Here is a 27,086-nt window from a genome sequence, read left to right as displayed (position 1 = left end):
GATTTCTAAGAGGAGAGAAGGTCCCAGATGTCTTTACCAAGTCATCTTAGACCTAAAAGTCTTTGGAAACTACCTCACTAGATCAGGTAGAAGATAATCCAGACCTGAACGAGGGCAGAGATTGTATTGATAAAGTAACAGCATGGATTGATTTGTTGTTTGGGGATTAAATTAGGCAGGGCACATAGTAGGGCCTCCATGGATGTTTGATGACTCTTGAATGAACATAAGTGGATCTTTTCAGTTTTAGGGTTTTATTGAAGCTTTGGTGTGAATTATGCCAGTATATCTGTAAAGTTTACTTCTATGGTTACCATGCATGACTTGAGTCAGTTCTTGGCTTCTAGAGGAGAGATTACAGACTGGTGGCCAGTAGGACAAACTAGCCCACCACTGTTTTATTTGGCTTTCATGGTGAGTTTTGTGTTTTTTTTTTTTTTTCCTTTAATTTCCTGCCAGCATTTCAAAATAGATTTCACATAAAAACCAGGGTTTCTGGCTTCTCTTGAAAAAGCAGAAGATCTGGCAAAACTGAACTTATATTTCCTCATGGCAGCAACTCAGCTGACACTGACTGCATTAGACAAAGTACATTGCTGCCTCTGTTGCTCACTGTTCCTGTGGGCATTTGAGCTTGTGACTCTAAGGGCAGCGCTTTCAGGAAGCTGTTTTCTAAATCTTAACATTGTTACTTTTAGTGATCTTTCTACTTATATTGCTATTTAACACACCATATGGTTATGTCACTTACTTAGAGTATGAGGTCTGTAATATCAGTAAGTATGTGTTTTCTGTTTCTGGATCTTATCCATGGTGCTGATATAGGGCCTTACACACTGTAGCAAAGTGAGTACATATACATCTCTACACTGATTTGACAGAGTAATTGAGGAAGCCTGTAGTGCCGAAAGTCAAGACCCTTTTATGATCTTCCAAAGCATCTTGACACATTGGTTGGGAAAAGATAGGGAAAAGATTATCATCATCTTGGAGAAATAATTTGTGTTTATTCATGATAATTCCTGCCTCTTATCTTTACTAAGTTATCAGATAATTTCAGTATTGAAATTACTTGATAAGTTACTTGCATTGTGAAGCTGATAAGCAACATTTTGGATGTTAACTATTTTCTTGGCCATATTAATTACCTGGATTCTTCGAAGTTAGGATTTTTGGATTTTGTTTTTGTTTTTTTAAAGACAGGTTCTCACTCTTTTGCCCAGGCTGAAGCATAGTGGGCACAGTCATAGCTTTCTGCAGGCTTAAACTCCTAGGCTTAAGCAATCCTCCTGCCTCAGCCTCCTGACTACGTGGGACTACAGGCATGTGCCATGGCTCTAAAAAAAAAAAAAAAAACTCTAAAACAAACATAATATATATATTTTTTGAGGTGGGATTATAGGTGTAAGTCACTGTGCCTGGTTCTTTGAAGTTAGGTTTTATAAGTATTTTCTCATAGGTAAAAGGATTTCAGAAAATAAGTGGAAAGAGCTGAGGTTTTACTGGGATTTTCATTGTCAGGAAGAATATGGAAAAATGAATTTTTTTAAAAAAAGTATTATTTGATGCTCCAAGTGCAGAGATATAATGAAAACTGTTGATGATAATATTAGAAATATGAGGAAAGGCTATGTTTGTGCATGTGATTGGGTTGTAGAGCTCAATTTAAGTCATTGAATAGATTACATTAAGTAAAGTTTTTTTAAAATTATTTTATGAACACAGACATATCTTTTTAGCCTCATACTAGCCAGTTACGTAATGATTTTGAATCATCTAGTTTGAATATTGTAAACGTTGGTTTCATGCCAAGAATATTTAACCCTTATTGTGTTTTCATTTGTACATTAGGTGCGAAATTCATCCACACTTCTCTTTAGTGCCTTGATCACAAGAATTTTTGGAGTTAAAAGGGCAAAGGATGAACTTTCCAAAACAAATAGGTAAGCTCCATTTAAGGCTGACTTTACTTTTTTTAAAAATACAATATTGTCCTGGCCAAAAACAATTTTTGAAATTGTGCCTATTACAGATTCATCTAGATCATAAGACTATAAAAATACTATAATGAATTAGCCTATGCTGCCAAGTTATAAACCCTTGGGCAAAAAATATCAGTAAGTGGACCTTTCAAAGCAACAAAAATTTAGCAAGGTAGCAAGGGGTGAAATGTAGAGCCTGATTCTCTGTGCAAAGCTAGTTTGTTTTTTGTTTTTTTTTTTAAATTGCATCTTCTTTAAGTATTCCTGAAATGTCCTAACTTTACTTGTATGTATTATCCTAGCTTGTATAATATCTTTAATTTTATAGGTGGAAGTTTAAATGTTTATGATCCTCTCATTAGAACATCTCTCAGATTACCTTTGCATTAAACTCTGGTACTAAGAGGAACACCTATAGGTGTTAACTACAAGTAATAAACAGTGCTTTTTACTTTTGGTCTTTAGTTTTATGTTTACCCTCTAATTTGTTTTTGTCTTAACAAAACAGCTTTTTTGTTATGCCTGGAAAGAAACCTGTGGAACCATTTTGATTTTGGGTAGTTTTTAGATAAAAATGCACAAGATCTGTCTGTTTTTAAAGAAGAAAAGCTTTGAATAGTTGTTCTTTAGCACATAAGAGGATTTAATAGTAATCTAATTGGTTTGCAATTGCTAACACTAGATGTCACTGTTGCTGCACGTTTAATTACTTCCTTAATTTTATTTAGGATCCAGTTTGGCCCAGTGGTCTTTCTCTTGAAGATCTAGAGTTATGTTCAAAGCCTTATTCCCTTCTTAACTAAAAAAGTCATTATGCTTCATATTTAAGTTTTAAGCTAATGTTTATTGAAATGCATTTTTGTGTGATGGAACTAAATCTTAGTAATTAAAAAAATAGGAAATCATTTTGTGATGTACTGGTGATAATTCTAATAAAACCTACTGTGGTATTTCCGAATTATCATTTAAATTACTTCTTGTCACCCTGTAACATTCACCAGATATTTAAAAGGAAGGTAACTGGCTGTAAGTATAAACCCCTTGAGCATGTTCGGGTGATACCAGAGAGCTTTTCAATTTTTTTTTAACTGAGTAATATTTTTTAAATAAATAAAACATTGCTCTTTTGGAAGGATGATTATAATTTTTATTTTTTAGCCTGTTCTTAAAGATATTCTTCCTGTCACTAACTTGAAATCACTAATATTTGTTTCTCCTTAGCTTTGTCTATTTTGTTAATAATTCTCCAGTGTGCCATAGTTTAAAACAGTTGGGTCATGTTATAAGGCCTTGATAAACACGGTATAAATAAGATATGATATGAAGTGATCAAACAAGTAAAATTAATGTTTAAAACTGAGCTTGAAGATTTTTTTGTTTTTTATGAAGTGATTATTGAATGTATGTATAAATACATATAAATTTTACTATGTGTAGGAGAAAATGATCAGAAAATGAGAAAACCTCATTTAGGTTGTATCTGAGAGTAGAAGAATATGGCAGTAACACTATACAATTTTAATTTTTTTATAAGGTTTCTAGAAAAAAGGAAATAGGAATGAGACAGTTAAGTTTTTAAATGTGAAGAACGTTTTTGGTGAGAGCTTTTAATTTTAGTAATCTGAAGATCAGTATGGACCATTATGTGTACAAGGCTTCTGTTCCCTGTTTAACCCATGAAGATATATTTCTTGGCAGCTCCCATTAGGTTTGCTTTGCAAAACCTTTAGTGTCTTAAATTTGCAGTTGCTTGTAATGGTTCTTTTAGTTGTAGTTTGTTTAATTATGTCACTTTTTGTTGAAATGTTTATATGCCTGTTCCTTGCAATATTAACTTCCTGAAGGAAGGACCTTTTTCATCTGTTCTGTGTACATAATGGGCACTTTAAGAAGGCTAGTAATAATGATGTCTTGGTTGGTTACTTACCGATTGGATAACTAACCTCAGCTGGTGACACACCTCACAAGTCAGTTGTTTCCTTTCACAACCATAGATTGTCCTGCTCGCAATTTGGAAATGTGTGTTCTTGGTCAGAGGGAACTGAACATAAAAAGAACATCTGCTTTTTCCATCTAATGGGAAATAAAGGTCTAACTTGAAGTAAACAAACCTGGTTTCTAGGCATTTTACTGCCACTGGAGATGAACTTAATAGGCCCCCTTATCCGCTTTGCACTTCAGTTTCTCCATCTGTGTACCAGGAATAATAAGATGTGTGCTGTGTACTGCTAGGGCTATTGTGAGGATAAAACAAACTATTAGAAGTTCATTTTCTTTAAAATATTGGAAATCCTAGGCGATTAGAGATATAGTTTGGTTTTTCTTTCTGTTACCACTTCTATGATTGTACTCATCTGATTGTCTTGCTCTTAAGACCATGCTTTTTGAGGAGAAGGTCAGTGTCTTAACCATTCTTGGGTTCTCAGAGCCTAGCATAGTATCTGGCATATAGAAGGCATATAGGAATAATTGCCTAATGAATAAGTAAATTTTGTTACTAGAGGAGAAATAAGAAATCTGGTTTCTACTCCTACGTTTGTTACAATATAACCACTATAATCAACTGAGACAAGATAGCCAACCTCTCTGGTCTTTGGTTTTCTTCTCTGTAAAATAAGGTTTGGAATATCCCTGAGGTCTTTTCTGTTTTTAAAATACTAAAGTAAAGCTTTACATAATGTTACTGGCATTGTAAGTTTGGTAAAATGATATATTCCCAGTGCCACAGAACAGTCCCTGCTGCATAGTAGAGACAAGAAGCAGAGGAGCAGAGGATCCTTTTTAAGTGTGTAGAGTGTACTTGTAATGACTGAATTTTTACACCCATTAGTCTTATTTTAGATTTTTTTTTTTTGCATTTTAAAGAATGAGAAAACACAAGTTTCACTTGTGCTTTTAAAATAATGTTATTACATTTTAATTTTTAAAACTCTTTTCCTTTCTGTTTATTGCTGCCTGACTTGTCTTGACAGAATGAAGAATTGATTCTATGTAAAATCAGAACCAGCAAAGCTCTGCAACCTGTGCAATATGCATGCTTTCTTAGTCTCCATCTCCATGTGAGTGGGCTCACCTTCATAGCTCCTCATTTCTTATAGGACAGGAGCTAAACTAATATGGCACTTAGCTCTAGGTCTTTCCCTTTAGCACCTGTGTGTATTAACTTTCACCTGTGAGTCCTAGCTAAATTACACATGTCAATATGTAGCAATCAGAAAAGGTTTATTTTTGACTTCTTGGAGTGCCTGCTTTGCCAAAGCTTCATACAGGTGCTTAATGTACAGCGTCATCTAGCTTTTGCATGCTCTCTCCACCTTAAATCAGTGAGCCAATGAGAACTTGAAAGCACTTATGAACTCAGTATTAACATAATAGGGGAGTACATGAGGAATATAAAACTTGAATCTTTTTTTTTTTTTTTTTTTTTTTTGAGACGGAGTCTGGCTCTGTCGCCCAGGCTGGAGTGCGGTGGCCGGATCTCAGCTCACTGCAAGCTCCGCCTCCCAGGTTTACGCCATTCTCCTGCCTTAGCCTCCCGAGTAGCTGGGACTACAGGCGCCCGCCTCGTCGCCCGGCTAGTTTTTTGTATTCTTTAGTAGAGACGGGGTTTCACCGTATTAGCCAGGGTGGTCTCGATCTCCTGACCTTGTGATCCGCCCGTCTCGGCCTCCCAAAGTGCTAGGATTACAGGCTTGAGCCACCGCGCCCGGCCAAAACTTGAATCTTAAGGAGTTTACAGTTCAGTTAGGAAGACAAAACTTGTTACATGTGAGTCAGATACAAATAAGAGACACCATATAAAAATCACCTGTACGATGTGGTATGAGTAATGAACACATTAGAAATTTATAAACAGGATAATTGAGTGGAGTATATGTTGGGGGAAGTAGTATTTTTTACAAGGCTTTGGGAAATGAGTAGATTTGGGGTACATGGAAACAGGCAGATTGAAAGAGGAACAAAATAATAGTCTTGTTTCCTTTGTTAAGTACAATCTTTGTTCTATCTTATTAAAGAGAGCTCATATTCAAATTAATAGCTTAGGATAATTTAGTACAATTTAAGAAGAAAATGTGTTTCTAAAATCATGGGAAGATCCAAGTAAAATTATTTCTAGTGACTATGTTGGGAGATGTTAAATTGTATTTGTTTTATTTTCCAGGGTATAAGTGATAGAGAATTATTTTAGATATTTTTCTTAACATTTTAGTGGTGTATAGGTCTGGAAGGATCCTTCAAGGGGCATCTAATCCAGTCCAGCATCCTGCTTATAGAGAGATTTTGAAGCAGTTTCCAGACAGACTGGCTTCTCTCCTGTTCTTCATGTTTTCTAGGAAAAGAGATTCCACAAGTTTCTGTGGTTACCCACTCTATTGTTTGGGAAAGAACTGAATTCTCAAACTAAAATTGAAAGCTGCAGGGCAATTGGGTTTTCATATTTTAGAGAATGTAATTATTAGAATTCAGAATAGCGTATTTGCTTTGAACTACATAGTAGCTTGTAGCAAGCCCTATTTGGCCAAATTGAAAAACAGAATTTTCTGTTGACTGTGGCCAGGGTAATTTTTTTTTTTTTTTTTTAATATCCCAAGGTGGAGTCTCGCACTGTTGCCTGGGCTGGACTGCAGTGGCAGGATCTCAACTCACTGCAACCTCCACCTCCCGGGTTCACGTGATTTTCCTACTTCAGCCTGCTGAGTAGCTGGGATTACAGGCACACTCTACCACACCTGGCTAATTTTTTGCAATTTTTTTTTTTTAGTAGAGATGGGGTTTTCACTATGTTGACCAGACTAGTCTTGAGCTCCTGACCTTTTGATCCGCCTGCCTTGGCCTCCCAAAGTGCTGGGATTACAGGCATGTGCAGCCAAGGTAATATTAACATCCTCAAACCCAAACAGTTGTAATTTTCTCCACTGAACAAGCATTTATTGTGTTTTTACTCTGGGCCAGGCCTTCTGCTAGTTACTGGGATCCAAAGATAAATCAGAAATACTCTCTGCCCTAGGGGACTCCAAGTCTAATGAAGAATATGGCAGTTATCTGTGGTAGTGGAGTCTCTGTTCAGTTGTATAGAAAGACAGGAGAAGTTGTGAAGGAAGGTAACATTTCTTTAGTGCGTGGGCCATGCCAGACCATTTGTACATGTCTAACTTAGCCGGGATTGCAGCTCTGTGAGGTAGGTGGTGTCATTCTCGTTTCACAGAAGAGGAACCTAAGGCTCATGAGGTTTAGCTACTTGCCTGTGGCCATACAGCCAGAAAGTGGCAGAACTAGAACACAAAGTGAGTTCATCTGCAAAGCACATCCTGTTACACACCAAACAACGGATTCCCACATGGGCAGGGTGTCACCTTTTTGGAGTTGGCTTTAGATTTTATTTTGTCAGACTCTGGGAAATTAACCACTTCACCCAAAGTCTGAATGTTGCCCAATAATCTCAAATCTCCCACATGGTAGGTTGATTTTAGCAGGAAAGGTAGGAGCGGACCAGAGGGGAATTTTGTTTTGAGTTGACTTTAAGATTCTTTATCTGGATGATGAAAGACAATAAGGATTGTGTACTTTCTGGTGCATGAATGTTATTTACCTCAATGAGCCCCTCACTGTTCTCATGTAGACAGAGGTGAGGGAGGAGCAAGGCTCAAGGTTTCTAATATTAACCAGGAATGTCGTAAAACTACGAAGGTAGAAATCCTAGTTTTCTGGTTAGAAAGTAGAGAATGAATGAAATTACCCCAGTAAGGATATCAATGTTGCTAGCAAGAAGTTAACTTTTTTTTTTTTTTAACATTTGTCTCTATAAAACTCTTATATTTGATAATAGTTTGGTGCTATTGATAGAGGATTTTGAGGTTTATGACAATTCTTGCTTATGATGTGATTTCTCTAGACTTAACCTAAACTTGTTTAGAGTCTGTGCTTATATCTTTCATTGATATCTTCAATTAAAATGATACTAATAACCATTATTATTATTTGTTTTTATCTTTAAGAGGACCTAGGAAGTCATCCAGTCTCATTCTCATTTTGCAGATCTGAAAACTGAGGTGCAGAAAAGTTAAGCATTTTGTGCAAGGCCACAGAGCTAGTGCTGGTGATAGAATTTAATGGTTATTTTTAGTTCACAATAAGCTCAACTAGAACATTTAAAAAAATCAGCCAATTATTTAGAAATGAAGTTTCTGTTAGCAACAATAATACTAGTTTGGATTCAGATGATTCTAGTTTAAAATATGAAGTTGATTTTCTTAAAGAGGTACTTTAATTATCATAGGATTATAAATATGAATGATTTGAAAGTAAAGAGCTCCAGTGTTTTGATATAGTCTGGAGTGTCATTCATGCATTTTCCAGAGTTGTTTGTAGAATGAACATTCAATCATTTATCTACTCTTTAGGCAGAGTAGATAAATGAGTATTTTTGGAGACTGAGAGGTAAAGTACAAGTTTTGTGTAACCCTGGTTGAGATGTTCCTAAAGTCAGAATTAAGTCTATACTGACATTTTGGCCTACTAGAGAGTTTCATGTTCAAGTTTTTGTTCATTCTTAGATTCATAGATTACAAGTAGGAAAACCACAAATAAAGTTTTTAACTGAAAAGAAGTTCTTAAAAAGAAATGTTTTCATGAACTTGAAGTGGGAATTAGTCATTGTGTTCTTAAATGTTGACTCTTACGTGGACCAAGTAATCTTTATTTCTAAGTACTACTTCAGGCCATTGCCTTCTTTTATAACTAAGACATTGTTGCTTTAGTTTGAGCATGTTCTATGGAATTTTGGCAATGCATGCATCCTCTTTCTGCATCTTAGTAAAAGCATGAGTAAATATTTTTTCTTAGCTTTGGTATTTTTGTAGCTTACATTTTATATGAGCCAGACTAATATAATGTAATACCAGGATTACATAATTTAAGACGTCAGGATTGCTTCTAGGACTATGAGATAAAGTCTTCATTTATCAGGGGGTTTACAAACAGTATTTCTTGCTCATTCAGTACCTGTAGAGAAACACCACAGAACTATTTTCCAAATGAGAAAATGGAGTCAAAGAGGTTAAAGCCAAAGGGAACAGTTTCTTTAGAACTTGGATAATATTTCTTTATTCAGAACTTGGTCCTTGTAACTATTGATTTTAGTAATGTACAGTTTGGAAATTTCAGGAATTTCCAGCTATTGTTATACATTGAACTTTTAAATAAAATATACTCTTAATTTTTCCATTGAATACTCCTTATGTACCTTGGCATCCTAGTATGTACAAAAGTAGTTTATAACATGTCTGAGATTTCAAGGAGTTTGCCATTTACTGAGACGTAAGACCAACGTGGAAACTAGTTTAGGAAATGTGAGTATCAAACTCTCTGGTACTGACTGTCAGGGGATAAGAGGTCAGAGGAGGATGAGGCCAGTCTCCATGTAGCAGTCTGGGTTGAATCTGGACTTGAAAGGATGGTCAGGATTTGAATAGGTAGCGAAGAGGGTGTTGCATATGGGATCATGTAACATAAACAGAGATGTAGAAGTTGGAACACACACTGTACATGTCTAAGAATTAAAAGATGAATCAGATGAGGAAAGAGAGGACATGATGGAAGTGTTCATTCAGTCATTCATTCCTAGAGCAAGGATTCATGGTCACTTAGTCTGCATAGGCACTGTACTAGGTTCTGAGACTATCAGTGAGTAAGGGAAACAGACATGTCGGGAGACGAGTTTGAATTTTACAGAACATTAGGATTCCTTTAGAAGTCTTTGTATCAGAGTATTCTGTGATAAAATCATTGCTTTGGGAATTATTTGAAAGGTGATTGCATTCTATACCACTGGCTGGTGGGCATGGAGAATGTGATGCAAGGCCTTGGAAGGGAGTTGCTCATGAATAAGTAGCTCTCTGTGTAGATTTTAAAACATGGTTACAGCTTGGTGTGATTATTTCTGCGTTTAGTTTTTGTGTACCACTTCTAAATTGAGTGGCAGTTATAGTAGTGGGGAATATATGTCCTATGTTTTAAGGAATACTAGGTTTTTCAAGAAATTAAGAGATATTTAGTGAAAAATAGATTTTTCTGTTATTCACTGACTAGAAATGCTGAATTAAATAATGACAGGTTTCTCAGACCATTTAATGTGCTATATAATGTGTTTTGAGAATCTTCAAGAGTGGGATATAGCATGCAGTATGAGCATTTCCCTAAATTATTTGACCATGGAGATTCTCTCTCTTCTCTCCTCTCTCTCTCTCTTGAAGAACATATTGCCATTTTGTTTTCCATCCAATAGTTTGGGGAATACTGCTGTAGGGATACTGATTAAGGCAGGTGAAAGGCATGTTTCTGATTATTAGGAGCAGTAGATATATCTACTTTGAGAAAGATACATATTTGAGATATATCTTGGCAGCAACAGAAAGGCTTAGTTTTAGTTACAGCTAAATACACTGTAAATTATCCCAAGTTGTCAGATAAAAATGTAAAATAGTGTCCTACATGTACTAGGAGTCAATACATTTGAATCTAGGAAAATTTCCTAATTATAGACCTTTAAAAATTCTATAATAATTAAAATGCCTCTTTGAGAGAGTGAACTTTATATTCTATGTTAGAATCTTCTACCATTTTGTCAGAAGAAATTTCCATTTTCCCAACAACTTGACCATTAGTATGGGAAAGATAGTGCCTATAATACAGTTGATGAACTGATCAGCAAGATTAGTACCTAACTTGTAGTACTGTGATATATGTATCTGTTTGTGGGGTGGGTGAAGAGTGTGGACAGGGAGAAGGACATAACATAGTAACCAGCTTTGAAATACAGTCTTGTTAGTAAATTAAGTAGCCTACTCTGTTGTTGTCATTCCTAATCCCCACAGTAATAGCACCATCTGTTAACATTTACTCAGAGGCTTGAAATAATTCAGACTTATGCAGCTAGAATGCTTTTGGCTGCAAGTAACAGTAAACCCAAATCAAAATTTAAATATAGACAACTTACTATCCCATGTATAACCAGGAAGTTTTAAAGAGGATTGATTCTTTTGAAGTTGAAAACATCATCAGAGACTCGGATTTCCCCTCATGTTTCTGCTGTGCCATCCTTGATGTGATGCCCTGAGCCCCAGGCAGGCTTCCTTCATGGTTGCAAGATGGCATCAGTTCCAGCCATCATATCCAGACACTGCACTGTCTAGGCACAAAACCCAGTGGCCTTGTGCATTTCTGTTTCTTTTTAAGAGCAACAACATTTCCTCTTCTTTATGTTCCCGTGTTCCCACCTCCACACACTCTACACACTTTTCTTCATATCTTTTTGGCCAGAGTTAACATCTTAGCATGCCCCAGCTTATCCCTGGTGAGGGAAATAGATCCACTGTGATTAGACTAATCGGGATTCATCAGTTAGGTCTGAAGTTGGTGCTGGTCCTCCCCAAAACACGTGACTACTCAGAAGGGTGAATACCCAACCAAAATCAACTCTGTTGAAGGATGAGCTAGACGAATAAATATTAATTAGGCAACTAATGATGTGTGCTGCTGCATTTTTCTAGGCTATCTGAAAAGCTTTGAAAATGTTTGTGTTAAGAACAGTGACTTAAATAAGACTATATGTGTAGTATTTTAGCTTAATAGGAAAATATATTTTTCCTTTATGTAATTATTAAAAGATGTGAAGTAGTGCAAGTGTCTGGATATATGGTTCCATAAAATTCGTTCCTGTAAACAGCTTGCATTATAAAAATTTCACCCAGGAACAAAGTCTGTGTCTTTACACATGACTTTACAAAGTTTTGTAGAATGTTAAAATAGAGATTCTGAATAGAATGTAATCAGTTCCTAACCGAGAAAATGCTGTACTACAATATGAAATGTGTCCCTGGTTCAGAGCTAATTTTTAACAAGCTAACAGAATGTTAACATTGTTTTTTAATATAAACTCTAATTCACTTTGGAATTTCACCTCTGTATTATAACATTGATTTTCTTCTTGTAAGGCCAAATAATGTGAAGTTGAATAGTCTTTCTAGGTTTTTTGATTTTTTTTGTTTGTTTGTTTTTGAGACAGGGCCTGGCTCTGTCGCCCAGGCTGGAGTGCAGTGGCACAACCTTGGCTCACTGCAACCTCTGCCTCCTGGGCTCAAGCCATCTTCCCGCCACCTCAGCCTCCCAAGTAGCTGGGGCTACACGTGCGTGCCACCGTGCCTGGCTAATTTTTTTATTTTTTGTAGAGACAGGGTTTCGCCATTTGCCCAGGCTGATCTCAAATTCCTGAGCTCAAGTGATCTACCCGCCTCAGCCTCCCAAAGTGATGGGATTACAGGTGTGAGCCACCATGCCCAGCCGTCTTTCTAAATTTGTTGGAATTATTACTTAATTATTTTTATTTATGAACCAAAGTATTTTGATGTAACTTTTTGGTCTCTGAACTCAACTTAGACCAGTTGTCCTGAACATTCTTTCTTTCTCTGTCTGCTAGGTTTCTTTCTTTTCTGTCCTCTAAACTCTAAATGTTTTTTTTCAGCACATACTGCCTCCATAGAAGTGGTCCACGAGGCGATCTGGGTCAGGTCAGACCACTCAGGCTCAATAGAAGATGGGGTCAGACTAACTTCTCTTGAGAAAGAAACAGGTTACTAAATCTTGGAGGGTTAGAATTTTCCACTCTGTAAGTACAATTCTAGAGGCATCTAATGCTTTTCAGACATCTTCATCTTTCCTTTTTTTATCTCTATGATCACTCAAATCTGAATACCTGAAGTTGATTTAGATACATATAAATGGTCAATTGCATACTTTCCTCCTTTAATTCACTTGATTCCCTCTTTTGCCCCCTATAAGCAAAGCCTTCCTATGCCACTGGTTCCATTTTCTATGATTAGTGTCCTGCTTAGGTGATTCAACACTTTTTTTCTTCATCATTCATTCAGCACAGACGTTTGCTAGGTTCCAGGATCTGAGCACTGAGGGGAGTACTGACATTTATAAAATATGGTCGAAATCTTTGGAGAACAGTGGAGGAGGAGAGATAACACTTGAACTCAACTGTAAACATAACTGTAAAACAAAGTGGAAAGCTGTCAGTACTCTGTGAACTCCTTTCCTCTCTCTCAGGGGAAGAGCCTGCATGTTCCACTCCTCCCATTTCCTCGCTTCAGCTCCACTGTGTAATTGTATCTGGAACACAGCTCACTCTCACACTCTTAAAACACACATCCTCTTTAAACCCCTTACTCATTCCCATCTCTTTAATTCTTCTTCCATTAAGGTGAGAAAATGTCACCTATTTCTGTATCTTTCTTCCTTCTTTTGCTCTATCCGTATGACAGTAAGTGATTCAGGTCATGGTTGACAAACACAGAGCAGTATTGATGATATGCCTCTCCTACCTGTACAGTCATGCTCCACATAACATTTCAGTCAATGACAGATCACATATATGACGATGGTTCCATAAGATTATAGTGGAGCTGAAAAATTCCTATCCCCTATGATGTCTCAGCACAACATGTTAGTCACATGTTTGTGGTGATGCTGGTGTAAACAAACCTACCTCTGCTGTGCTGTCAGTTGTATAAAAGTCAAGCATGGTCCAGGCGTGGTGGCCCACGCCTGTAATCCCAGCACTCTGGGAGGCTGAGGTGGGTGGATCACCTGAGGTCAGGAGTCTGAGACCATCCTGGCCAACATGGTGCAACCTCGTCTCTACTAAAAATACAAAAATTAGCTGGGTATGGTGGCAGGTGCCTGGAATCCCAGCTACTCGGGAGGCTGAGGCAGGAGAATCGCTTGAGCCCGGGAGGCAGAGGTTACAGTGAGCCAAGATCGCGCCACTGCACTCCAGCCTGGGCGAGAGTGAGACTCCGTCTCAAAAAATACAATTATGTACCATAATGTGATACTTGATAAAAAACAATGATGTTACTGGTTTATGTATTTACTATAATATATCTTTTATTGGTATTTTAGAGTGTACTCCTACTTATTAAAAAAAAAATGTTAACTGTAAAACAGGCTCGGGCGGGTCCTTCGGGGGTATCCAGAAGAAGGCGTTGTTCTCATAGGAGACAACAGCTCCATGCTTGTTATTGCTCCTGATGACCTTTCAGTGCAACAGAACGTAGAGGTGGGATATTGATGATCTTGACCTTTGTAGGCCTAGGCTAATGTTCCTGTTTTCTTTTTAACAAACAAGTTTAAAAAGTAAAATAATTTTAAAAATAGGAAAAGCTTATAGAATAAGTGTATAAAGAAAGGAAATATTTTTGTACAGCTGAATAATGTGTTGTGTTTTAACCTTTGTTATTACAAAAGATCAAAAGTTAAAAATTTTAAGTTTATAAAAAGTAAAAGTTACAGTAAGCTAAGATTAATTTACTATTGAAGAAGGAAAAAATTTTTTTAAATAAATTTAGTGTAGCCTTAGGATACAGTGTTTATAAAGTCTCCAGTAGTGTACAGTAGTGTTCTAGGCCTTCATGTTCACTCACCACTCACTGACTCACCCCAGAACAACTTCCAGTCCTGCAGGCTCCATTCGTGGTAACTGCCCTAGACAAGTGTGTTGTTTTTTAAATCTTTTATAGCATATTTTATTCTTTTTCTGTACTTAGTATGTTTAGATACACATATACTTACTGTGTTAGCGTTGCCTACAGTATGTAGTATAATAACATGTTGTACAGGTTTGTAGCATAGGGCTAATAGGCTATACCATATAGCCTAGGTATGTAATGGGTTATACCATGTAGGGTTGTATAAGTATACTCTGTGATGTTCACACTACAATGCAATTGTCTAATGACACATTTCTGAGAACATATCCCTGTTGTTAAGTGACAGGTGGCTGTATTTGGAAATAAAGTTATATGTACTGACAGCACATTGTCACTGGCCTTTAAGAGTGGCAAGTGCCCAGCTTTCCGCAGAAACCTAGCACCAGGTCATCATCTCCATCTCTTTCATGCTTTAATTAAGCCAACTTTTCGTTTAGGTTCAGCAAACATTTCAAGGAAATAAAAGAGGTTCTTTCAATGATGTCTTGATTAGTTATCAATATTATAGTAGCATAGGTTTCAGTTTTTCCTTGTTGTAAAATTATAGTGTTTCAATGGTGAAGTAAGTAATTTCTGTGGGCTATCTGCAGTGCCACGATTTATAGCATTTATGTCTTTGGAAAAATGTATTTCAATTGCCATGTGACTATAAGTTGTGGCCTTTCCACACCGGGACATATCATTCTTAAATACTTGCCTGTTTTTATCATTTCTGTTTTCAGCCCTGGCTACCTTCAAAATTGTGCCGTCATGCACTGCCAAACAGGTTGGCTTTCCCATGAAAATCAAATTCCATGAGATCCATGGCATTTTCTGTGGAGGTTTCTTTCTCTGGAAACTTTTCTTCCCCCATTCCCTGTTAAATCGAAGTTTAACGATTTTTCAGGGCCTTGTGTATAATATCACACTTTGTAGAATTTCTTTAATCAAAACAGCAAAAGGAAGCATGTTATTTTGTAGAGATAGAGTCTCACTACGTTGCCCAGGCTGGTCTCAAAGTCCTAGGCTCAAATGATCCTCCTGCCTCAGTCTCTCAAAGTGCTAGGATTATAGGTGTGAGCCACCATGCCCAACCAGATGTGTATTCTGTATAATCAGAGATACTCTGTGATATAATTGTCAATATTTTTATTTTGAGGGGTGACGGTAAATGAGTATTGAGCAATATTCTCTATTCCCCTGAAATTTGTAATTTTTGATATATTTACTTAGGAGAACCATAGACATTTAGAGACCTGAGTCCAAATGTGAATTGAAGAAAAACACCTGTATGTTTTCAGTAAGCCGATAGACTCCAACTCTTTTCCTACATTTATTTTTTCTTACTATGGTCAGTCTTTTGTCCCTCAGGTCCTCCCCATAAACAGTACCCATCCCATAGATGAGCTCTGTTTCCTTGTATTCAAAATGAATATTCTTCAACTGAGATTATCTTTTCCTTGCTACCAGTTCACTGCTGATTTTTTAGGTTAGCTAAGTCTAGTGAAACTGCGGAGTCTTCCAGAGCCAGGTGGATGAATGGATTATGCTGTGGTCTAGGCTAGGTCTTGTCTCTATCCATTTCACTTTTGTTCCCTCCTTTTATGTTGAAAAGTAATACATGCTTATTTAAAATAATGGAGAATATGAAAAAGTTAGAGTCTTATTCTTGTCACCCAAATACAATTTTTGTTAGCATTTTGATGTATTTTCCTGCCATTTTCCCATTCGTGAGTGTTCAGGTTTTATAAGGTATATTGTTAATTATTATATACACATAGTTTTGTATACTCCTTTTTTCGCTTGTAGGAGACATTTTTCATGTAGTTAAATAATCATTCATCTTCTGAGAGGTGCTTAAGTAACATTCCTTATAATGGACAAATCATAGTTTACTTGATAATTCTACTACTATTAAATATTTCATTTCCCCACTAGTTTTTAATATTATTAGTAATGGTATGGTGAGCATCTTTACGTATAAAATATTTTAATATGTAGGGTTATTTTCTACAGGTAGATTATCCTAGGTGTAATTTATGTGTCAAAGGGTATAACTGGCCTCAGACTCTATTTACATATTGTCAGATTTCTTTCTTTTTTTTGAGACAAGGTCTCACCGTGTTGCCCAGAATGGAGTGCAGTGGGGCGATCTCAGGTCACTGCTGCCTCGACCTTCTGGGTTCAAGCAGTCCTCTTGCCTCGGCCCCCAAGTTGCTGGGACTACAGGCGTGCCACCCCGCCTGGCTAATTTTTGTGTTATTTTTAGAGATGGGGTTTCGCCATGTTGCCCATGCTGGCCTCGAACTCCTGAGCTCAAGTGACCTGCCTGCCTCGGCATCCCATAGTGCTAAGTTTACAGGCGTGATCCGTACCCGGCCATTGTCAGATTTCTTGAAAAACATTTTTTCCCATGTCACCTTCCAGGACATGGGATTTTTGTTACTCAGGAATTTTTGTTAGCTTTGTGTTGCCTACAGTCTAAAGTTGTACCCATCTAATTGGCCCTTTTCATTTTTAAAACACTTTCTAAGAAACTTTTTTTGTTTTAACTGCCTGCTTATCATTGAGCATTACATTCCATCTAATTTTCCACATTATAAAAATTGATGCAGGGAATATTCTCTTATGCAGAGAGAGGCATGCTTTTTTGGATTTTTGAGGGGCATAAATTATCAGCAACGAAAATGCTGGATTAAAGAATATAAACATTCAATGAAACTAATAACCAAGCTTTTTAAAAAAAATAAGATTATATCAGTTTACAAATTTACCAGTTATGTATAGTCTTCCTAGTAGTGAGAATAATTATTTTTTTAAATGCACATTTAAGGGAATATGAGGAGGGAATTTCCATGTTTTTTCAATTTATATTGTTTTTATTACTAGTGAGATTGCAGGTTTGTCCACATTATTTGTTGGTTAATTGTGTTTTCTTCGGCTTAGCTTTCAAGGCCCTCTGTTAGTTGGACCTGCCCTTTTCACCTTATCTGCTATTATTCAAATGCACAAATATTTATTAAGCCCCTGCTGGCTAACTTCTCCCACCCCAACAAATAAACACACTCTAATCAAGCCAGTCTCCCTATTGTTCCCTTGAACTTGTCAGGCTTTTCCTTTTGATGCTTTTGTTCATGCTTTTTCTACTCCTACAATGCCTATCCCTCCTCTTTTGCTTACAGTATGCTGATTTCCCCCATCCTTTGGGTTCAGCTTAAAGCTTTTTTCCTCTTGGAAATCTTCCCTGACCTGACTGGCTTGCTTGAGGGCAGGGTCTGGGGCTCATGCTCCCTTGTATCCCAGTGCCTTATTTGGATCTGCCTAATGTAGTAGGTAGGCAACGATGATGTTGCTTTAAAAATGCATGTTGAGATAGGCAGACCTGGACTTAACTTTTGGCTCTGACTTTGGGCAAATTATTTTAGTCCGCCAGGCCTCAGTTTCTTCATCTCAGGGTCAGTCATAAAATGGGGATGATAATAGTACCTGCTTCTAGAGTTGTGAGCAATAAACGCGGTAATGGTCGTCCCAGCACTTGGTCTTCCTTTCCTTAGGAATCTTCCTGGTGTGCCCCAGATTCTGTATGCCATCTCTTTCTTGCGTTGATATTGTTTCTTGTGAATTGTTGTATGCTCTCAGATACCAAGTTCTTAAGGTGGTGGGGGATTGTATTTTAAATTTTTTGCCCATCCTAAAGCGCTGTGTAAATACTGATTGAGTATAAGTGAGTAGCTTTGGTAGCAGTGAAAACGAGGGCAATGCAGTGAGGAGGACCTCATTTTCAGTCTTTCACTAAAAGCTTTACTGACCCGTTATTGGAGAACTTTCTCTTAGGGCCTTTAAAAAATATTTAATTTTGTTGCTTGTTCAGCCAAATGGAGTTAGTTATTCAGTAGAAAATGGTAAAAAGATCCAAATAACACCACTGGATTTCACTTTTCCATATAGCGTTTCAAAGTGTTGTATTCATTAATATTTGTGCAAAAACCTATGGTTAATACCACAAGAAGTCATAAACGAAACCAGATTTTTCCCCTTTTTAACTTTCACATGACTTGGATTAACAACAGTGTTACTCCCTAATTTACACCAAGCATTCTCGAAAAGCTGAAACAATGATTCATGTTTAGTCACCGTGTGACTGGCTATTTTCATTTATTTAAAATATAAACAACAAAAAATATCCTGGATAAAGATCTCCACATATTTTAACTAGTGACAGATGCTATGATCAGTATTTTTACTTAAGTCAGGCATTTTTTACGTACACCTCAAGCCTTGCAATTAAGCTTTATGCCTTTCCAAGCATAACAGTTAACCAATAAACCAAAATATCAGCCTGGTCTGGCTTAGCTCAGCGGTCTTTTGATTTCTTCCAGTCTGTTTGATGTGGAGGCTTATTGAGATTTATCTACTGAGCTGTTCATAGTTTGTAGGGCTGAGAGCACTGGCTATATTATATAAGATTCCATTAGTGACAGAAGAGTGTAGACAGTCTCTACAGTGTAGATAGTTTAGTCGGTTGTGGCAGTCATAATTTTGTTGAAATTTTTAAGACTGTTGTCAAGCTTTTTAAAATAATAGTCAATGATTTTTCTTATTTCCCAGTTTATACTGTGAGCCTCAAAACAGATGTAGTTTGATTGGTTCAATTTAGTAGAAATTTCCCCAACTTTCAGGAGAAATCTCTGCAGATTTGAAAACTTTTCCAATTATTTGGAACAGTTTACCCACAGGGAAATAAAAATAGAAATACCTAGTAATCAGTCCTAAATATTTGCTCTGTGGGTAGGTAAACACTATTCCATTGTACTGTTCATGATGGTAATAGCATCAGCATACCAACCTTAAGTGCTACAAAGGGCTTTTACACACTGTGTCCTCTATTCCTGGTAGGAATACTCAGTAAGTATTATTGTCCCTTTTCTAAATGGCACACTTGGAATTTGGATTATTTTTTTGCTACGTGGTCTCATATCTAGTGTGAAGCAGAGCTGGTGTTCAAATTCAGATATAACTTCTAGCTCCGTTATTTTTGCACTACCTTAAAGTTTTTTCTTGTTAAATAATAAACAGTATTTCTTAAGGTAACAAAGTTCTGCCAAGCAGCATTCCCATGGTGTTTAATCACATCCTGTTTCCTTAGAAGTAGAATAAAATTTCTCACATTTACCCTGATGAAGATAAGAAAATAAGGTCCTATTGGAGGAATAATGAAACATATTTATCCTTTCTGCCTCAGTTGCCTCATGTCTCGAATGGGGAAAATATCTCTTAGGGTTTTTGTGCAATTGAGTGAGTTCATACATGCCTGGAGATTAGGAGAGTACTTGGCACAGAGTAAATGCACAATACAATTAGCTCTTGTAAGCATTCATTTACTCAGTAGGGTATATTGACCTGCTATGTGCCAGGTAGTGCGCTGGACATCAGGAGATAAATAAGTCAAAGTCTTTGCCCACAAAGGTGTCAGCATCAAGTAGAGTAGACATACCCCAAATTGTGTGCTAGCAGCATGAATATTCTCATACAGAGGTGTGCAAGGAGGTGTGGACACAGAGTAGGGATGAGTGGGGACTGTTAGGGAAAACTTCCTGTAAGAGTCAGGGCCTGAGCTTGAAGGATGAGTAGAAGTTAACCAAGTGAAGAAAACTATAGGGGCAAAGGGAACCAGGAGGACAGATGATGGTAGTGAAAGATTGGTGTGAACATGTTTTTTCAATTCAGAATTTCTTGAAGACGTTAATATACTGCTATGCATTATGACCCTCCAGTCATAGCATTGACTACTCATTTAAAATACTGAATCATGGAATCCTTTTAATAGAATATCCATTGAAGAGCTGTGTTTTATAGGACATACTTTGGGAAATTCTGGATGGACCAAGTGGTGAGAAGAGAGGAGCATGAGTTCAGGTTGGAAATGAGGCAGACAAGGAGGAAGGAGAGACAGATACTGATTAGAGATACTAAGACAGTAGATTTGATAGGACTTGATGAAAAACAAGGGGGTCAGGGAAGAGGAAACAGTGGCATGGCAGCAGATTTGTGGCTTAGACAGATTCTGGGGCTAATGGTGCCATTTACAGCGGCGAGAATTTAGGAGGAGGAACAGACTGATGGGGGAAGATACCAAGTTCAGTTTTGCCCTTGTGTTTTCAGATGCTTGGGGGACATACAATGGCAGATCCAAAATGACATCTATTTGGCAGATACGTAGGGTCTGGAGCATAGGAGTGAGGTATAGGCCAGATGAAGGAGTCATCCGTAGGTGGTATTTTATGCCAGGAAAGTGAATAAGATCACCCAGAGGGGTTAGGGTAGACTTGGGGAAGCATCAGTATTTAAATGATGTATGAAGGAAGAGGATCCCTCAGCAGATGTTGAGTATTTTAGTAATCTGATATTCTTTGGGACAGGCTTGTTCTTTTCAAGATCTGTGAGTATTTTGTTGTGTTGTGTTTTTCTGGAAAGTGTCTGAATCCACCCATGCAGAAAATCTACTTTGTGAGCTCTTCCTCCCAAGAATCTGGGTAGTTGTAGAAGGAGGCACTTCACCCACACCCTGAGCTCTCCAAGGAGAGCTGTGTGAGACCCCGCCCAGCCCTTCTGAACTCAGTCAGAGAAGGTGGAGCCATCTTGCATTGTTAAGTTTTGGAGTGTTGGAAGTCCTTAAATGTAACTTGAGAAATAATGAAAGGGAAGTATTCCACTGGATTGAACAAGTTCAATGGATTTTAATTTTCCTGATAAACTATTATTAAGAAATTGTTTTGGAGATTTACTCTTTGAGTAGGATTAGCTAACCTACATTTTTCATTGGATAAATAGTTCTTTAATTAGAAACCAAGATTAGAGAATAGTTCCTATTGCTTCACATAGTGTAGAGAAGGTATGTGAAACTGCCAAATCAAGGTTTTCCTCATGATAGTGAGAAGCAGGGAAAACAAGAGGAAATTATAATATGTTAAGGGAAATGATTCTTTTCATCCAAATATACCTGCTTTTATCTTCAATTCTGGAAGTCTTTGCCTGCAGGGTTTTTTCCCCTTATTCTTGTCATGCCAACAGTTGCATATTTCTGGCAAAATATTCATTACTGACTAGGGGTGCACAAGAAATCTTTTGCCAGAGAATTAAGCAAGCAGAAGTCTGTCAAAACAAATATTCTAGTTTGAAAATATAGTCCTGCGGGGGATGCGGGAGGAGTGGATAGTGGAGGAGGCCAGGGCATGTTCTAAGGCTGAGTATTTATTTCATAAGAATTCTGTGTTCTGAAAGACTGTTGTTTGTAGGAATGCTGGAGGAAGCGGGATTGTGGTACATTAAATGTACTGATGAACAAGATTTTTCTGGGGAATTTTGGTTTGTTCTTGTGCTTGTTATGTAGCTCATGTGATGACAGCCTTTGCTGAGAGTGATACGTTTTGCTAACAAATAGCCTTCGTAACTTAATTCAAGAGGCATTTAACAAAACTTATTGGTTTACAAGGAAAAAAACCGAGGCCTGAGGATACTAAACACACATAAACAAAGATGCACGTAAATACCAGTCCACTTCATAAGCATTTATTTGGCTAGGAATGCCAACATTTTACAATTCCAGTCTTGAAAGTATTCATTGATTGATTCAAAAAAAGAAAACTTGTTTTTCTCCTACTTCTTTTTTGTTACTTTTTTTTTTTTTTTAAGTTACTCGTTTTATAGATGAGTAAGAGATGGATGAAGATGGATGAAGCAAAAGTTTTAGATTCCTTTGTTATATAGTTGCTCAAAGCTACTATTACAGAAGTTGCTCTTCAAGTTGGAGAAACATAGACTGACATTTTTGTTTTTACCCACTGGGATGGGAGTGGGTGCTAACCATATTAAGCCTCAGGGATGAAAACTGTTGCATGCAAAAGTGGATTTTAGTTCTTCTGCAGAATTTTCTATCAATATATAACTGAGATTTTCTGAGATATCTTTAAAAATAAATTATATTACCTTATAATATTGTTGTAAATGATCTTACATAGTAGAATATATTAGTAATAAAGAAAAGCTCTCAAAATAACTAATAAAATAGAGATCAGTTTATTCTCAGCTTCTGGCAAATTTTAGATTTGCTACTATAAGCAATTCAAGGAGCACAGGCCTGTGTCTGGGGCACTGAGAGGAAACCATCTTGTTCTTTCCTTCCCTAATTTCATATACTTTAGTTACTGGGAAAAAGATTAATTAATGTAAAATTTCTTTACTTTTAGTAATTCAAAAGAATAAAAATTTTTTGAGGGCTTGAAAAGATCATGGTGCACCATTGGAATTTGCCTTTAGTAAATGTAACATTTGTTTTCTAAAGAATTATAACAACATACTTAAATTCCAGAACAGTAAGCAAAATAGCTTAAGTTCACTGACTTGAAAAAACATTCTTTTATACTGCATGGTTCTAAAATAAATACTTAAAAGAAACAGAGCGCAAGCCATTCTATCTTGGATTTCGTTTTCCTTCAGATAGAACAGCTAGAACAAACATTCTTGCTAGTTAACATTGCCTGTGTTTTTATGAAGTTAATAACTGACCTGTCAATCACGCCCTATATAAATACGGTAGTTGAATGCTTTCTGCTTTAGAAGCACTTTTATTTACAAGAGCTGCCAGCCAAGATTTCCAAAGGACTCCACGGGCTGTTTGCTTTGATCTGTTTTGAGGGCTGGTCTCTTTATACCTGTTGGTTTGCTCTTTGTGATACCTTTGTGTAATCAGGTATGGGGACAGCAGATGTGCAGAATAAACACATCTTAAGGAAACCAAGACTCAAGAGAAATCATGTAATTATGAATGAACTGCTCTAAAAAAGAGGGAGAGAATATTTTTTAAATCAACTTAGTTGCTGTTATGACCAGAGAACAGACATTGTGGTATTCACCCCAGAGAAGCAAGAGATTTTCCCTTAAATCAGCTTATAATGAATGGAGGTGGTATGTGTATCCCTCACCCTCAAACTGTTGCTCTCCTTTAAATTTGTAAATTGCTGAGATGTTGCAGCTCTTCTCAGTTGACTTTTGCCTTTGACCTTTTCTCATTTGCTTCTTCGCTAGGAAATGTTAACCACATGTCTCTACCCAAATAATTGAGTCTCTGTGAGAGTGTTTACCTTTATATTTTGAACTGGAAATGCCTTTTAGTATTTAAGACAGTTTTCCAGAAAAGGTGGCTTTTTGTTTTGTGATTTTGATTTGGGGTTCCCCTTCAACACTGAGGAAGAGCTGAAAGGCAAATTCATCTTTGTATCCCCTCAAATGCCAGCCATGGGGCTCAGTGTATGAGAGAAGGATAGAAATGAAGAGAAACCAAAATTCTTTGGTCTTCCTTCCAAAATGGCCTATTCTGAGTTTAGTTTCTTTCACTTTTCAATTAAATGTTGCCCTAATCATTTCCATATATTACATTTAAATATCACTTTTCTCTAGGAATCTGAATGTTTGAACATATTAGAGGTTGTTACCTTCAATTTTAGCTTGAAATTAAAACATCAAACCAAAAGGTAGCCTCCCCTATCTTTTTTAAACTAGAAATGTTTACCTTGACTTTGCAGTGTTTTAGGAGAGCCTGATTTAGAGATTTTCAGGCACTTGAAGTTCACCTTACTATTTCGGGAAATTCTCTTTATACTTTTCAAACGGCTTTTATGGACATTTTTTGGTCAGTGCCTTCCCCTTTTGTGACGTTGGCAGGAATCTTAAGAGTTTCTGGGGAAAGATGCCAGAACGTTGCCCATGGTTTGGAAAGCAGGTGTTTGATTAACCAGAGTTTTCTCTTTTGTTGCTCAGAACATTTTCAGAATCTAATATCTTAAAATGTTATTTGGTTCCTTATTTATGGTTTTAAAATTCTGACATCTCTATAATAATCAGCAGAGTGTAAAATGCAGCCCGAAATCCCCTTGATTCAACAGCTTTCCGCAGATACCCACTTGCCAGAGTGAAATCATTTGGTAAATGTTAAGGTAGATTAAAGCTTGGGCTTGAACTCTGTTCTCTCTGGGCACCTTTTGGGGGTCAGAGGTGGTAAAGCTGTGGTATTGCCTGGAGCCAGCGCAGACTAACACAGTTGTGTTGCCTGTGTGAAGGCAGAAACCTCTGAGGGATGTGAAACAGCCAAAATTACATTTGAGCATTTTCAGGCCCTTGATTGCAGAACCTTTGCTGAAAGCAGTAGTGCAGGATAGCCAGAAATCAAGCCAGAGAAGCAAGAAGGAGTAAACTAGGATCGGCCATGCCACAGATAGTGGGGGAGAAACTGCTTCTCCAAACGATGCGCAAGGGACAACTCTGAAGATCCGTAAGACTGCTGAGTTGGCAGATTAGCCGAGTCCCCTCCAGTATTTTCATTTTGCATTCATCCAAGGCTCAAACCTATAATTAAATTTTCTGAACAAAGACTCTATTAACCCACACCATCCAGATTGATGACTAACAGCTCTTCCTTCCAGGTACATAAGGAAATCTGTAATGCTTAAAGCAAAATAAAGACCCTAGTCAGGTTTGGGGGAGGGCGAAGTCAGGGAGTGGATGTAGTTAGGACTGGGTTTACCTTTCAGAAATCATTTTTTAGTGCTTAAAATGGACCTTTCAGTGGTTCCTGCACTTACCCAAGTATATATGATTTACTGAATGATCTAAAACTTAGTCACAGTGATTTTAATTTAGATATCTATGAAAATGTGTTGGTTTTTAAACTTTTGGCACATTGTTTAAAAATTCTGTCTTTAATATTTTGTGTGGGCAGTGTAGACTTAGGTGAAACTTTTCAGCACAGACCCAGACACAGTTCATTATGTTACTCCTTGCCAAAACTTCAAGTGGCTTTCTAGTATTTGAGAAATAAGGTTCAAATTCATTAGCTTGGCATTTGAGGCCTTCCACAGTCCAGCCTACTTTCTACTAGAGCTTTTTACTCTAGCCTTCACTGTTGTCCCCAGCAAGCCTTACATACCTCTGCCTCAGCAGTGTCCTTATGCCATCTCCTTCTCCACCCGCTTTTCTCCTCCTCCTACGGCCTCCCCGCACTGCTGGGACAGGTGAATCCTAACTGTTCTGCAAGGCCAAGCTTCACCTAGAATACTTTAGGATCTCTGCTTTTCCAAATCTGTCAACATCCTGGTTAATCCCACCTCCTATGAAACTGGCTTTCCTGGAGCATTCCTCTGCGGGCTCTCCCCCACCAGTTTGACCTCCAGAGCAATGTTATACCACATCTATGACTCTTATCACACCAACCCTTCATTTGTGGTTGGTTTTTGTGTTTTTGTTTTCCCATTCATTTCTGTCTTGTTTTGTAAACTTGATAAAGTTCCTTGAGGCTTAGAATTGTGTCTTTTATGTATGAGTGTCCTCCAGAGCACTTAGCATAATGCTTAATATATATCTGTCAGTTGTTTGATTGATTGGTGCTTGTCTCAGGCCCAGGGCTTGATGTCTTTGCAGTCTCTAAAGACAGCAAGCTGTTTTCAGAACCATTGAGTACCTTTGTACCAGGTTTATTTTTTGGCTTTTCAACGTGGTAGTGGAGATGTTAGGCCCAGTTCTGTCCAGAAAATGTATTTTCCAAATCTTTACATGAATAGAATGGTGTTACAGTCACAATCTGGAGCAGTTTCACTTGGGTACTGCCAACTCTTTCTTATGCTGACTGGCTGACCAATGCTGAAGTGTTCCTCAGATCTCATTTCAACTTTCTGGCTTACCTTTTTTTTTTTTTTTTTTTTTATTAAGAGAAAACTTATTTCTGAGATCCTTTTTGGAGCAAAGGCAAGTGAATGTTCGTTAAATGTTTACTTTCTTGACTTTAATTCATTTCAGCAGATGATAACTCAGGTGGGATTATGCCTTGACAGTGATCTGACAAGGTCCTTGTTCAGGGTAGTTATTGACTTTTCCAGTATTAACCTTCTAAATATAGCATGAAACCAGCGTCCTTGTGTCTGAACTATATAAAGAACTGACTTTCTTTTAATTTTATGTGTTTTGAGTTTGAGGAAGATGCATATTTTACCAAGTTGTGACTTTCGAGACTTCAGTGCTGAACTCAGTTGGTCTGAAAACTACTGATAAAATTTCTACTTTTGCAAACTTTTTTTTTTTTTTTTTAAAGTAGGCAAACTTGGTTTTTTAAAAACCAAGTCTACAGTAGTGAATGCCCTGTCTAACTGACACAGTATGCTTTGACTTCTGGAAGCTTGGGCCAGACTCTGAGAGATTTTGACGGCCAATATGAACCGATGTACACGGTAGTGAGTCCCTCACATTCACACAGTGTATGACACATGTGTATTTATTCATTCAACAAATATTTTTTGAGAACCACCTAGGACCCAGGCATTGTACTAGGTTCATGAGATACAGTGATGAGTAATCACTGGATATTTTACTGCCTTATTATTTTGGCTTTTAGTTTCTAGTCTGTTTTCTCTTACTAGAATATCAGCTCTTTGGAGGGTGGGTATTTGCCTCATTCAGTGTTGTATCATCAACACCTAGAGAGGTGCCTGACACATAGCAGAAGCTCAGTAAGTATTAGTCAAATGTA

General features: G+C 37.3%; 1 protein-coding gene across 6 annotated transcripts in view; it reads left to right on the top strand.

Moving 5' to 3' along the window:
- Positions 1 to 27,086, top strand: part of THADA (THADA armadillo repeat containing) — a 356,633-nt gene that overhangs the window by 98,802 nt on the left and 230,745 nt on the right. For all 6 annotated transcript variants that reach the window (XM_023195714.1, XM_023195715.1, XM_023195711.1 and 3 more), the window contains one exon: positions 1,852 to 1,943. In XM_023195714.1, the coding sequence (XP_023051482.1) occupies positions 1,852 to 1,943 (92 nt within the window). The remainder of the gene's footprint in view (positions 1 to 1,851; positions 1,944 to 27,086) is intronic.

The sequence above is a fragment of the Piliocolobus tephrosceles genome, chromosome 15 (assembly GCF_002776525.5).
Source record: "Piliocolobus tephrosceles isolate RC106 chromosome 15, ASM277652v3, whole genome shotgun sequence".
Lineage (NCBI taxonomy): Eukaryota > Metazoa > Chordata > Mammalia > Primates > Cercopithecidae > Piliocolobus > Piliocolobus tephrosceles.
This window is presented reverse-complemented; position numbering and strand designations above follow the sequence as displayed.